A 15,481-nucleotide genomic window follows, 5' to 3' on the forward strand; every position below is an offset into this window, starting at 1 on the left:
CCAAAAGGAGTCTTTCCACAGTGGCATGCACTGCAACTTTGATATGAAGCGAACTTGCATCATATTTTAGAAGGCAAGCACCAGTGAAGCTCCTTCCAAAAGTATCATGTGTTGAACCACCAGTCTTGGTCCCCACTACACGGTCAAAGCCATACCCATTTTAGGTAATATTATCTACAGAGTCGGAGGGGTTCAGATCAATGAATGCAGCAAAGAAACCTTCATGGGTCATCAATGCTTCACTGCCACAAGCACTAGCACTTTGTTCGAGCAAGAGGACCCGAAACCTGGATGATAGTGTCGCAGCTAGGGGGCACCCAACAGTGCCAGCTCCCACGATAATGTAGTCAGAGTAGTCCTCTGATAGGAAGTCAGTGGCGTTGGAAACAAACTTCAGGTAACTTGGCTCTGTTACAAAAAGAAAAAAAGAAAAAAAAAAGCATTACCCTCTATTCGGTTACCAAGAAATCATGAAGCAAGAACAAAAGAAGTATCTGGCTTTGAAAACAACTTGATATCTTATAGTTCTCTACAAAATAAAGAGGAATAAACATCTCTATGACTACCTAGCAAGCTCAAAGCAACTATCAAACTAACCACAAAAGAAAATTATTGAAATCTATGAAAGATTATTACAGCTTAGGCAATAGTTTCAGTCAAGAAAAGGATTTTAAGTTTCATTTCACCAAACACAAAACCCAGTTGAAAAATCAAAAACTCCATATCAAAAAGGCATAAACTACGAACAGAGAAATCATATTTGGGTCTCAAATCTCAATAGCTTTACCCTAATGTGGGAACCAACAAGCAGCTTGCAGGAAAAGAAAGCATCTGGTTTAATAATCTAAAGAGGAATTTTCATTTGTATGACTACTACCCTGAAAGCTCAAAGCAACTATAAACTTATCACAAAACAAAATAATCACAGCTTAGGCAACAGTTCTATTCAAGAAAAGGGTGTCACTTTCATTTCACCAAACAAAGAACCCAGATGAAAAATCATAAACGCCATCTCAAAAAGGCAAAACCCCATATCATCATGAACTACAACCCAAGGAAACACAAAGAAAATTAAAGCCACTATCAAGTAGAAAGGAGACTGGAATGGCTAAAAGAAATCTATCCCCAAAATTCACAAAGAAAATCCCTAAAAGAAACTTAGCAAGCCAAGAATCTGGCTACATTTAACACACAGAAGAAAAAAACCAAATCCAAATCCAAGTTCTTATGAAAACAGAGAAAAAGTTTTAACCTTTTGGATTTAAAAGCATCTGGTTTAACAATCTAAAGAGGAATTATCAATTGTATAACTACTTCCCAGAATGCTCAAAGCAACTATAAACTGATCACAAAACAAAATAATCACAGCTTAGGCAATAGTTCCATTCAAGAAAAGGGTGTCACTTTCATTTCACCAAACAAAGAACCCAGATGAAAAATCATAAACGCCATCTCAAAAAGGCAAAACCCCATATCATCATGAACTACAACCCAAGGAAACACAAAGAAAATTAAGGCTTAGTTTGGGATTGATGTGCTATGAGAAGAAGCACTTCTGAACCTGCTATGAGAGGAAACACTTCCGAACCTGCTGTGAGAAGAAGCAGTTGAGGTGTTTGGTAAACTGTTTTTAAAAGTGCTGTCAGAACGAAAAGCAATTTCTAGGTGTTTAGTAAGTTACAAAGCAAAAATACTTTGGCTGAGTATAATTACCAAAATAGTCATACATGCTAAGATATGCTACAAAAATACATAATTTTTTTTATATTATGTAACCATACCAAATAAAAAAAAAATTTCTTATGTATTATTAGTATACCCTTGCTTGGACCGATTAAAGATTTAACCATTTAATATGCATATTATGTTTTACTATTACACAAAATATATCAAGAATATTTGGTACTAGTTTCTGCTCCACAAAATTGCACAACAAAGCTAGTACCATGTTCCGCAAATATTATAAATTGACAAATATCAAAATACAATATCCATCATTCTTACACCAACCAACAATCACAGTTCTAAAAAAAATAACACAAAAACCAAAGACTAGTTAAGGCAACCCCAACACTGTAGCACCTTCATTAGCTAGCTTCCTCAACAGTTTCAGGTCAGAGATTGCAAGGAACATAACACTGTAGCACCTTCATTAGCTAGCATCCTCAACAGTTTCAGGTCAGAAATTGGAAAGAACACAAATATGCATAACAAAGAGCAAGGAACACAACATTGCAGCACAAATTTGCATAACTGTTGTGATCTGCATAACAAAGAGCAATCTAACATCTATTAGACTCTTACAGGAATGGTAAAAGATCATTTACTACAAGCAACAGTGAAGAAAATGAGCTTGCAAACCTTTGCAGAAAACATAATTAAGCATAGCACAGAAAACACAAGAAACCTAATGTTAATATAGGAAGCTGGAACCATACCTTCTCCTTCACTTTCAGTTTCATTTTCGATGTCAACCTCATCTGCACTAAAATCATAGACCTTAGGATTTATATTTTACCATTTCTTCATCATGATGGATGGCCAAAAGGCCTGCAATCAATGCAATTTGACCACATCAGCATCAAAGAAATTATGTACCTCATCTTGATTCATCAAAAAGATTATTGCTTATTATAAAAGCATACCTCATGGCGCTTTCCTTCTCTGCTCGTTATATGTATTTCAAGTATTGCCTTCTTAGCATAACTAAAAAGCCTACCTACATACAAGATAGCAAATGAAAAATGCCAGGTAATTAAGATTACATGCAACTAAACAGCTTGTAATTGGACCATAGTAGTTTGTTTTCACACATTCTTCAGCTAACTTATATGTTTGAGTGATTAGTCTACTCAAGTTGACTTCTACACCGTCCTGCATCAATATATTCTACTAATCATAAATATCAATAGCCTAAAGAGAAGGCACTTATAAACCATAAAGAGAAGGCACTTATATATTCTACTAATCATAAATATCAATAGCCGTTGGATTAGCCTCTTGATACCAAACAGTCCCAAATAATGGATTTTTGTTCACTTAATGCCAGATGACAGATTTATAACAAGTACTTCCAGTAATTCATAATTAACCAAGAACTTATTTTGACTTAAGCTTATAGTCTTCAAGGAATAAAACTCATATAAAAGGAGTGCACAAAATCATGTATCGGATGCATGGATGCTTGCTTGACTGATTTTTGACATATATGATTTTGACATAGAATTAAATTAGATAGACCACCAGTTCATTGGAGAACACTATCTCCACACCTTCTGTATTTAGAAAAGGTTATTTATTTTACCTTATCCATACCTGCAGCAGCAGCAGTTTTGAAAGCTTCACTGCAAGTTCCAAAACATTTTATCTTTCTTACAGTAAACTAAAATCTTGAATGCAATGCAATGAAGTTATACTATCCTTCCTATTACTAGCTTGGAGATTCTCTGTTAAATTAGCACTGACAGTTTACAAGTAAGAAATTAAAAAATTACACACAGTAGCAGCTAGATGCCTAGATCTATGGCATAATCTCCAAAGAAAATAAAAAAATCAATCTTCCAAGCATAAATGATCAATCTTTTTCCATTATCAATTCACCACTTTTATCTCATCTTCTATATTAGTTATACAAATTATATAAGCAATTATAAGCTTTTTGTAGTTGTGTGGTCTTCAGGCCTCTATTAGAAATTTTCCCAAGATCAGTCCTGCATAAAATCTTACAGTTGCAAGCCAAAACTAAATTATCGTTCACAACCACTTGATATGAGTCAAATAGAGCAAGGTTGAGAATGAATTTTCAGATATCTTATTCATCTCACAGTGGAGGTATATAAAGAGGATTACAGGAATACAATTGACTTACGTCTCTACTCTCTACCACACATAGAAAAGGTAAGTACTAACTACGATATAACTACGATATAATTACAATATATTATATTCATAATGTTAAGCAATGATTCACGCTAATACTCCCCCTCAAGTTGGCGCATACACATCAACCATGCCCAACTTGCTTAGTGAGTCATAAAACACCTTCTTGGAAACTCTTTTGGTAAGTATATCTGCAAGTTGCTCTTCAGTTGGAATGAAAGGAAAGCTAATAATTTTGGCATCTAGCTTCTCCTTTATACAGTGACGATCAACCTCCACATGCTTAGTAAAATCATGCTGTACTGGATTCTGTGATATGTCAATAGCTGCCTTGTTGTCGCAATACAACTGCATGGTACTTTTGAGTTTGAAACCCAGATTGCGTAACAGATTCCTCAGCCATAACAATTCACACACTCCGTTAGCCATACCTCTATACTCAGCCTTAGCACTAGAACGTGCCACAACTTTCTGTTTCTTACTCTTCCATGTAACCAAATTACCTCCCACAAAGGTAAAGTAACCAGATGTCGACCTCCTGTCTGTTATATTTCCAGCCCAATCTGCATCTATGAAGCCACAAACCTCAAGAACATTATTGTGTTTAGAAAACAGTACTCCCCTTCCTGGAGCTGACTTTAAGTATTTCAAAATCCTCATAACAGCATCTATGTGACTCTCACTCGGGTTATGCATGAACTGACTCACCACACTTACTGCATATGCAACATCTGGTCTAGTATGAGCTAAATAAATCAAGCGCCCAACCAACCTCTAATAGCGAGCTCGATCAGTAGGAACCTGATCTGGATACTCAGCTAAACAATGATTCTGCTCAATAGGAGTATCAATAGGTCCGCAATCCAACAAACCTATCTCTGTTAGCAAGTCAAGAACGTACTTCCTCTGGCACAAGTAGATCTCTTCTCTCCCCCTGGCTACCTCAATTCCTAAGAAGTACTTAAGTTCACCCAAGTCCTTCATTGGCTTCTTGATGAAGAAACTAAATAGATGAACACCGGGAGACGGTACACTTGGAATATGGATCCTCTTCTTGTCTTGCAAGTACTTGATACTTGTATTTGTATTAAGGATTATCATTACAACAAATAAATTCGAACGTAAAGCATTCAACTGAAAACTTGGTAGAACATCATCAAGTCATGGATAGAAACTAAAACCTCGAATACAATCTCAAAATTGTAATCTCTCTGAGTGTCGGGTATAATTGCTTGCATACCAAAGCCTTGTACATAACTAACGAGATCGATTCGGATGGCCTAAAGATAAAGAGCTCAACTAAGATGCAGCTTTTGCAACTAAAGAAACAAATCGGTCGCTATGGATACAGTTACACATTGGTTATCTGCTTTACTTGTTTCACCTTCTCAAAATCTGGGGCATGGAAATTCTTTTCGACCTCCCATGCTAATTGCGCCATACAATTAAACATTGACTTTGCTCCTTTTTCATCCGTCACATCTCTGGGGAAGGGAATGCGAACCTCAAAAATACCATTCTGAGGAGACCAAAGACGCATGTCAAGCCCTAGTCGATCAATCCATATCAACTTTGCTTCAGATACCTGGAAAACAAAACAGTGTACCATGACCACATTGCAAGAGCGAAACAGAGGAGATTTATAAACCAGTCCTGACCAAATGCTGATGATGATGGTTATTAGCATCTAAAAAACAAAGGCTACAACGTCTTTCAATCTTCTAAGGAAAATGATTATTTGGTTCATAGGAATTCTACAAGCAGACATGAAAGACGGTCTTCTTTTGCTGAAGGCTCAACATTGTTGAGCGTGCAATCATGCCGATCAGGGGACACATAGTAGTTAAGTTAAAATGTCAATGGTTCATCTTTTAGGCGTCAAATAGTTGAAATGATCCCTTTTTTAACTCTGCAAAGGACAATATACTTCACCACATTGCATAAACCCTGGCACTCCCTTTTATCTACTCTTGTGATGAGTGAGTATTTCACACACCAAGGGGTCAATATGAAACTGAAGACATAAGTCACATAACTAACAGTAACAAAAAGTTGAGTTAGCAGAAACCTGAAAGTCCAAATCAGCATAAATGTTGCAAAAACGGTTAATATCTTCAACATTGTTGGTGTTTATATCATTCACTAGCTTTTCTGAAAAGTCTCGGAGAGGATCAGGTTGAGCTTTTTTATAATCTGAAGATGTGATCCATGTACCAACCTGCAAGAGGATCAGAAATGTTCAAAAACAAATGCTTTTGGATACTCTATCTCAAATGTTTAACAATTGTAAGAAATACACAGAAACCTCGGCGGGACTAGGCGATACCAATAGAGAAAATAACTATTTCTTAAGACTACTAGTGCAGCAACGAACAAATAAAACAGCAGTTTATACCTCTCTAAAGTCCTCCATCTGAAGTACTCGGTCCACATCAACAACATATAGAAGATCTTCATCAACTTCTTCTTCAAACCTTTTTCTCCACACTGAATGAAGGTACTGAAACAAGTGACATTGACTACTCAAATGAAAAGGCTGATTACAACAGAATCAAACAAACAAATACAAACTTGCACAAATGACCACATATCACATATTCTAAGAGTTTTAAATGGATTACAGAGTTTATCACTGAGGACTGAGTCCAGCAAACACATTTGACCACATAACACTGGAGCTGGAGCTCTTTGAAAACTGGACAGCCGACCAAGTTCGAAAGCCAAGATAACAGCTCTTTGTGAGCCGCTATATGGACACACTCTTTCTAATACATTAGACCACCTATAACAGCTTATTTGCAAGCCAATATATGGACACAGCCTGGTCTGAACTTACATAAACTGCATCACATTGCAGCAACTCAGGTTTTTTGAAAAATCAATTCCTATATAGATGCATTGTAACTGTTCTGCTTTACTATTAGGGCATTGCTATCCTTCTAATACTGCTTTTCTATAAGCAAACTTTGTAAGAGATGCATGAACTGATTACTACATCTGCTTGGCTAGGTCATATTGTTTCAATGATGAGCTTCCAATAGACCTTCCTCTAGGTGCAGATTCTAGGAAGTGATTTTTCTGCACTCAGTATGAGTTTCCAGTCAAACCCAAAAACTCACCCCACCCAATCCGAAAGTCAAAACTGCTCATCGAAAATCGTAATTGGACACATACTGCTTAATCATAGATCAAGTCGCTTAAACTAACCCTTAAAAGCCACGACAGTCCAAAACCACACCAATACTTCTATCCTAACACAAACAGTCAATCATATCACAAAATGGAACAGTCATAGTTAGCTAAGCACTGTAGAAGCGTAACAAAAGACCAAGCATCGTAACAATGCTAGATTCTACTTCTGCATCTTTCATTTCCCAAAAACCAGCAACATACATGATGCATTGACAAGTAATAAAGCAACTTGCAATTCGACTCTCGCAACCAAATCACTAAACCTTTACCTTCAGAAAGGTCCTGTCTTCTGGTTTGTCAATGCTGCCTAGTATGGTGCATTGAGGCGTCCTCAACCCGGATTGCTCTAACTACACAAGCAAACAACAATCAAGTTATAAAGCATCAAACTTGGAAAACGTAAACCCGAAAAAGGCACATACTCACCTGAACATGGAGACTAGACCTCCTATCAATAGAGAATTGTCTATTGGAGTCGTTCAAGCACAAGACTGGAGTCCCTTCTGGGTCAACAGCAAAGCGAACCCCAATTCCCAGAGGCCAACCTTGTTGGGTCAAAGTGGAAAGCGTGCCCACAGAGACCAACTCCAAAATGGTCCGTGAAACCTCGGCCGGAAACGGCTTGGTGCTCGATTTTTGCAACTGGGTCGGCTCCGAAACGGCGGAAAGCGAGCATCTTGGAGGTGGGGAGTGGGTTCTGCGAAGTGGGTTCGGGTTGAAGAACTGGGTTTTGGAAATGGGTTTTGAAGGAGGGAGTGGGAGAAGAGACAAATGGGGAGTGAGGGACTGGGTTTGGAGAAGCATTGGGGTTGATTCAATTGAGAGGAAGAAGATGATGGTAGAGAAATGTATTGGCGGTCAATGAGAAAAAGGGGCGGGGAGTTGAAATATAGTGGCAGTTTGGACAAGTCGTTGAAGATTTAGGGGAGGTGATGATGATAAGTTGAGAAAAAGAGGAGCAATCTGGTGTTCTCAAGATGTAGGATATCATATACTTGGTAGGGGTTAGCCATGTGGCAAAGCTGCGGAGGCAAGCACCCGCAATGTGGGTTTATATTATTGTGAGAGATACATTGTATACGAGGAGCTGCGCATAAGTGTAGAGCTTTGTGGGTATAGATATTAAGAAAATTTGATTGTACATTAATGTATCGATACATCAAGTACATTAGATTTGACATATAGGTAAATTGATTCTATGCACAAGTAGACTAGCTTGCCTTGATCTCAAATTAGTTTACTTATGTATCGAGCTAGCCTACATCTATATCAAACTAGTCAACTTGATGTATCGGTATATAAATGCATCATAGACAAACTCTAGATATTATATGAAAAACTGTTGTTAAATCGCTTTTTAAACAAACCCACTAACATATGATACGCTTAAGTTCTCTTGGAGTTTATGAGATCATTAAAAAAAATGCTACATTGTATACTATTGAACACCGCGAACTATTTCTTTAAAGCCATAAATATTAAAGCAATTAAGGCACCTATTGGTGAAGTGAATGTTGACGGACAGTCGTATATAGCCTATAAAAGAAATTGTTCATCATTACTAGTATTAGAAACATACCTAAGCTTAAAGGGCACTATGGAAAGATTTAGGCAATGTTTGAGAAACAAAGGCTATTCCCTTCATGATAGAACTAGCATGTTGATAATTTGTTGATCTTATTGGTAAAAGCCAAAACCTGAAACCTGATTTGTTGATCCAAAGAATATGTTTTTCACAAGCGGATGATTAAACGATGGATCTATTTTAGTATCCAGCTCACGTTGACCAAACTTACAGGTCTAATCAGATTTCCGCTTGACCAAACTCTTTGGATGTACTAGCATTTGACAATACGCTATTACCAATTTTTTTTAATTTTTTTTTTATGAAAATACAAATATGTGTAGAAAAGAAGAGGTGATCCGCTGCTGCCGGTTACAGAATACCTTCTTTTTGAAAGTTTCAACAGCGAAACCAAAAACTCCATTCATTCTTTCTTTCATTGTTTGTAACTTTGTATTGATGAGAAACAGATGAAGGCGGCCGCAGCGTCAGCAACCTTGAACCATCCCATTCGTCTCTACCCATCACCCATTTCCCGCCAAATTGACTTCCCGGCTCGACGGTCTCAACCTCTCGCACACAACTCCGGCAAAGGTGAGCTCTTTACACCTACTTGAAATCCGCAACTCAACTCTATTAGATTAGTACCCAAAGAATGAAAATTTCTTTTCCTTTTCCGAGAAAATGGACCCCAAATAGCCCAGAATTCGTTTGCTGTTCAGTTAGTCAATATTAGCTCATTGTTGGGTTTTGCTTAAAGTTCTGGTCTTTCATCTTCAGTGCTTCCAGAGTAATTGGAAAAGTGAAGTTACTGCTCCTAACTCTACACTGTGTTTTGCAGAAGATATTGGTTACTAAAAACCCATTTTATTGGATATGTAGATACAGATGTTTATGTGAATGTATATTTATATAGAAATAATCGATTTAGTCCCAAGCATTTCTATTCCATATGATTACATACATGTCTGTGTTATACACACATATGTAAATGTGCATACAATGCTCATCTAGTGTTGTCATGGAGGACTCCAATTGTATAAAGTTGGTAATTTTTTGTCTTTTGGGTATTTGAAGTTTATGGTTCTTCGTTGCACGTGCAGGGTTGAAATTGTACCGAAATGAGTCTGTGTGCTCCACTTCTAGTGTAATTTGTGCTGTCAATGGAGGTCAGGGAGGGTATGTCTCTGCGTGGGACGAGAAACCATATGAGTTACTTCCGAATGGGAAAAGGGCTTACTTAGATGAACAAGACGTGGTCACATTCCTTGATCCTCCTAAAGAGTTGATTCCTTTGGACTCGGCTTCTTATAATCCTGCTGCATATCTTTGGTCAGTTTTCGATCATTATGAACTTAATCTGTAATAAATTTAGGTTAGTGATTTTTACAATTCCCAAATTGTACATTTGCACTCCTGCGTCCTGCCTTTGCTTTCTTTCTTTTTTTAATTATTATTTTTTAAAAAAAAAATTTTTAGTGACTGAGTAAATGAAAGGAAAATGGAAGCATAAAGTACACTGAGTACAAAGTAGAAAATATCTCTGAAAATCATTACACTAAAATGAAACTCTTAAGGTATTTTGTCGATTATGTGATTATAATTCTTTGATATTATAGTGTTTCAATGGTTATTTCAAATTACCCTCCTTGGTTGGATAAATTCTGAGAAAAAGAACAAATGATTTACACAAACATACAAACAAGGCATGTCAACTGCACAACACAGATACACGATACTCTCAAATGGGTGTTGGTCAAGGTAACTTCATTGTGCACTTAACATGATAAATGGCCTGCAATTCAAAAATGCTTATGGACATAATCAAATTTGAAATTGATCAATGAGTGGTTACCTTATGTTATTTCACCCTGATCATTACTGATAATAAGTGGAGATGGTCTTCTGTTTGATTAGTATCATGAATGCGAGAAGATTTTCATTCCTTTTCATTTCTTTATGGATTTATCTCTTCATTTCCTCATGTGTATCAGCAGATAAGACAAACTTGTTAGCAACAGTATTTTGGTTTGCTAAACCTGTCACCACATCAAATTACGAGTGTCTGTTTTTCAGGAAAAAAATTGATGATATTCCCCAGGAAAGGCGCCGTCGGCTGCTGCGCTTGCTAGAGCCTAGGTAATCCATTCATGCTATGCTTTCAAATGATATGATCCATTAGATCTCCTTTTATTGTCTTACTAAAGTAGCCATAAGCATACTATACCATGAGGACATAAAGCACTTCAAATACACTTATAAGCATTTATCCTTAGGAAATTGATGGATTGGAATTCAGGATCGTTGATGTCTGGAAAATGGTTATGCAGGCTGATCTCAAGAGCTTGGGAGATAGCTGGCACACGATATGAAGAACCCAAGTTGATGAACAGAAGCTCATCTCAACTGTTGTCTAATGAAGATGGTGTCTCTCTTGAATATTATAATTGCCGAACAAGTGGAGGTAATCAAGTGCTCACTCTTATACTGGTGTAGTATCTGCAGATCTCACAGTTTAGGGTTATAGAGTAACTTGTGGAAAAGTCATTCTGAGTTTCACTTTAGTCTCAAGTTTCTGACACTTATTCTCAACCATTTAATAGGACCAATGCTCATTTCTTGGATAAACTTTTTCAAAACGGTAAACTCTGCACCCATATTGATTTATCTTCTGCTTCCCCTTTTGTATAAGAATGTAGTGTAGACTCTAATAGGGTATTATGCAAATCTCAGGCAATTTTTTCTTGCAAGGATGGGAACGTATATGGACGATTTATTGGTAATTTACTTTACCTTCTCTGATTTTTCTTATTTAACTTTGCATTGTTTACATCTAGGAACTAGGGAGCATTTTATTGACAATTTCAATAGTCAACCTGCATTCCCCATCCTAATGTTTATTGTTGATATCATTTTATCAATGTAATCATCATTTTTTCTCCTTGATTTACTCAAATTGATTCCAGAAGTTGATGCAAATCAATAATTCAGCTTCATTACCTCTGGCCAGAAACTCATTTGCTAGTTAGAGTATTGACTTGGATTCATTTTAGATATTTCAAACCAATTAGATTATGGATCTGTATTAAGTAACTGGTGCACTCTTTTGATACAAATGGAGATGGAAATTAGTAAATGGAAACGTACAGAACAGAAATATAGTGACCATATATATAGGAAAATTAGATTGATAAAAAGAAACTACAACCCAGCAACTCACATAAAGAACACCAGAATTGTAACCCATTTTTTTTCCAGCTTTAACATTTGCAGTGCTTAGAGCTTCTACTGTTCAATTGAGTTGACCTCCAAACAACATATCTTATGTGTAAACTAAGATTTTCAGTTCCTGGATTTACAGGCATAACTATGAAGTTTTGATAAATTAAAATTTGGTAAGCTTCACCCTTACGCTGTATTAGTTAAGACAAGTGATGACAGCCACAGCTCGGCATAAGATAATAAGCTTTCTTGGTACCAAATTAGATTTTTATTTTGTCCATATATAGAGCATATAATTGTTTTCTATAGCATTATGGACGTAGCTTGGAGATAGGCATAGTTGCAACTTTAAATTCAAAACCAAAGTGGGCATTTCCTTGTTATTGATTATCTTTTGAAAATGCAACATGATGATGCATCTATTAAAGTTAAATCATTATGTGTTTATCAGAACCTCCTATCTAATATGCAGTTTTATAGCAAAAAGGTCATGGTAATCTATTCTGTAATTCTTAGGATGGATGATTTTTGCATGAGGGATGTCCCTAACTGTAAGAGATAAGTTATTTAAGTGAAAATAGGAGCACGTGTAAGAATGAGTTACAAACATCTGGCTAAATCTTTAGGATAGAAGATAAGCTGTTCTTTCTAGAATATTGATGAGGAGTCCTGTGGTGGTAAGATAGAAGTGACAGAGACAAAGAAATTGAGGAAGTTACTCCAACAAAGACCTGGGTAGTGCTTGATGGAGAGGGTAATGTCTTACAGATTCTATCAAGTCAAGAATTGAGATACATTCCTCAATAAATTCCTACCAAATATGGATAGAGAACTTCAAAAACAGCACAGCCACTCTCATAAACTTAGTCTTGGGGTTGTTGAGGACAATTATCATCTCACAATGGAAAAGATGAATGGCTGGTTGAAGATGCAAAGGCTACAGCCAGAATCCTCTCTAATGAGATCCGCATCAAAGTAGAGAATCTTCCAACAATTGATGGATGTGTAATAAAAAGGACAAAATTTTACGAGGATTAATTACAGGCATTGCAATAGTTTATCCTTCAGTGAGATGGTGTTAGGCGGTGCTGTAAATTAGAGGAAAGCCTTTCATATTGTGGGGAAGAATTACTGTAATTTAACTTGTTCCTTAAGCTTCATATTTTACTTGATAGTTAAAAAAAGGATTTTTTTTTTTGGTATGTTTTCAACTTTCAACCTTAGTATTACATTTAGACCTAAAAAGACCTACTAAAGGATAATTTCTGACAGTTCATGTAATGAACAGGTGAAACAATTCTTAATGGACTTGCAAATTCCTTTAGTCCACTGTACTTTGTAGTGAGCCAGCTGAAGGAAGTAATGGCAACTGAACAACCTTGTGATCTAGCATATGAGTTCGGGGATGGGCTGTTTGATCTCCATGAATACCCCGAGGGCTTTCCAAGACCAGGTACCTATATTCGTTTTCATCCAAGTCAGTATGGTCATTAACTCATCACTATTGGTCTTTCTTTAGTAGAATCTCATTTGATTTTTTATTTTGTTTTGTTTTTCTTTCCAAATGAGTCTTTTGAATTTGAAGGAATTTAATCGTGTTTTCACCGTTGAAGAAGCAAAGAAGTGCAAAATAAACAAATAGTTGTGGAGAGATGTTTTGGTCTAATTAAATTAACATGATATACCAGGCATAGAAGATAAATAACTCATTAAATTACTTAATTAATGACGTCAATAAAAGATATCTGGACGAATTGGAGCACTAGGGTGACACATCCAGGAACTACGATCTCCATCATACCTTTATCATGAAGAGAGTTTCATTTCAACTAGTGAAGGTAGGGGAGCCCTATACATGTACTGATATAGATATGTGTGTGTACAATTGGTCCTAATCATCTTAGCCATATACTTTACCCTAGAAGTATTGTACACTTAGCATGTTAATTTGTTCTTAGTTTCCCAATTTTGGCTGAACAAATTTATGATTTTGACTCCGTTAACATTCCCACTTTGGGTTCTTATGTCATCTTTTCTTCCTTTTCCAACTAAAACAAAAAGACAATCTTTTTTTCCTTTAGCTATGAGTGAAACTTCCTGTTCAAACCAAAAAGAAAGGGCCTGGTCATAGCAAACTACCAATGATTAGTATTGCGAAGGGATTAGTTGTGTTATTGGCTGTTTGCCAATAATTTTTTTGCTAAAGCATTAGCTTGGGCAAGGGCCATGAATAATAGCTCTTAGAGCTCCCTAATTTTTTTTTCTTTTCTTTTCTGGATACTCCTTTGAGCTTGGTTTAGGTTGTAATATTGCAGTCAAGTAATTTTCACCCTTTCTTCATTTTGATTTTGCAGTGAAACATCCGTATCCTTTCAACGATCAGGTGGTTGTCTATGTTCGTCATCTAGGACCAGGCGTGTCAGTAGGGCAAGCGTGGCAAGAAGGAAAAGCATTACAACAAGTACCACAAAAATTATGTGGTGACATTCTAATGGTGAAAGATTATTCTACCCTTAGAGAAGATCAGTAATAGTTGTCCGGAGGTTACTATAGAGAAAATTAAGAAATGTTGTGCTGTAATCAATTATCGAGGTAGCTTTTGTTGTAGACTAGTAGACATGACTGTAAAACAAGCACAGACTGAGTGAGTGGGGATCAGGAGAACAATCAACTGTTGAACTAATCCCTGTAAGTGATTCAAAATTAATTTGAAATATTCAACTGCAGGCATGTGATCCATGTTGTTTCTTGAGGAGCAAATTGTTCAATTATTGTTGAGGTAAAATGTTATTTTTAACTAAACTAGTTGATGGTGGATCGATAACTCGATATAGCAGCGAACTACTAAAAGGGTAGCCTGGGTACAGTTCTTTGCTAGCCACATGGTGGGGCGTAAACCCTACACCTCTCATAGTCATCATATATTGAGTGCCAATTAGTAAGCAAAGCTATAAATGAAAAATAAAATAAAATTCCCATGGTGCTTCAAAAAAATTTAGAGCAGAAATCACTGCTTGGATAATATGTCGGATAAAGCTTGGAAGCTTAAGGTTGGGGATATACGTTGACTCCATGCAGACATGCAGGACCCCATAACGTAGTGATTTTAAGTTCAAAGTTGTCTGCTTGCAAATGTCCATTCATCATCTTCATGATTCAATAAGGCCTTGTTGAAAGAAGATTTAAGCTGGTCGTGGCTTTCTTGGCGCGATTGGTGTGCTTCCTAACAAAATAAGAGTCGGAGATTTAATTATAGAACACCATGACTTGGATACGCATTGAAATCGCTTTAAAGATTTGACCGGTAGCCTCAACAGTATCAATCTCAACAACCACAACGTGCACGTCGACGTTCAAACTTCCCATCGGATTGTTGATGCCTGCAGTTGAATTTTTAGTTTGCGCGCAGAAAGCCTAATGTGAGCCTCGTTTTTTTTTTTTTTTGGCGGTTTCATGGTCAGATTTTCTTTACGTTCAAGTAAACCCTTTTTGCTAAACATGTCTAAAGAGTTGCAATACCTTTAAATGAGGGTTTACCAGAGCGTAGGTTACAGGCTTACAGTTAAATTCTCGACTCTGCTTTGAAAGGCCGAGGTCTGTTAACCCCTCAGTTTCTCCGTATCT

At 36.7% G+C, this 15,481-nt stretch overlaps 2 protein-coding genes across 3 annotated transcripts; one reads left to right on the forward strand and one right to left on the reverse strand.

The window, feature by feature from the left end:
* Positions 1–4,960: 4,960 nt before the first annotated feature.
* LOC112184112 (glutamyl-tRNA reductase-binding protein, chloroplastic) lies at positions 4,961–8,030 on the reverse strand. Its single transcript, XM_024322400.2, has 5 exons — positions 7,498–8,030; positions 7,341–7,421; positions 6,275–6,379; positions 5,948–6,097; positions 4,961–5,464 (listed from the first exon to the last, which is right to left on the reverse strand). The coding sequence occupies exons 1-5, from the start codon at positions 7,873–7,875 to the stop codon at positions 5,231–5,233; spliced, it is 948 nt and encodes a 315-aa protein (XP_024178168.1). The 5' UTR covers positions 7,876–8,030; the 3' UTR covers positions 4,961–5,230.
* Positions 8,031–9,018: 988 nt separating this feature from the next.
* LOC112183491 lies at positions 9,019–14,609 on the forward strand. Of its 2 annotated transcripts, none has more exons than XM_024321875.2 (8): positions 9,019–9,229; positions 9,739–9,967; positions 10,712–10,774; positions 10,912–11,099; positions 11,239–11,276; positions 11,369–11,414; positions 13,146–13,310; positions 14,212–14,609. In XM_024321875.2, exons 1-8 carry the CDS (start codon positions 9,106–9,108, stop codon positions 14,385–14,387), a joined length of 1,029 nt encoding a protein of 342 aa, XP_024177643.1. In that variant the 5' UTR covers positions 9,019–9,105; the 3' UTR covers positions 14,388–14,609. The 2 variants fall into 2 exon arrangements, with proteins under 2 accessions (XP_024177643.1, XP_024177644.1); XM_024321876.2 differs by having other exon boundaries at positions 9,023–9,229; positions 10,966–11,099.
* Positions 14,610–15,481: the final 872 nt, after the last annotated feature.

The sequence above is a fragment of the Rosa chinensis genome, chromosome 2, assembly GCF_002994745.2.
Source record: "Rosa chinensis cultivar Old Blush chromosome 2, RchiOBHm-V2, whole genome shotgun sequence".
NCBI lineage: Eukaryota > Viridiplantae > Streptophyta > Magnoliopsida > Rosales > Rosaceae > Rosa > Rosa chinensis.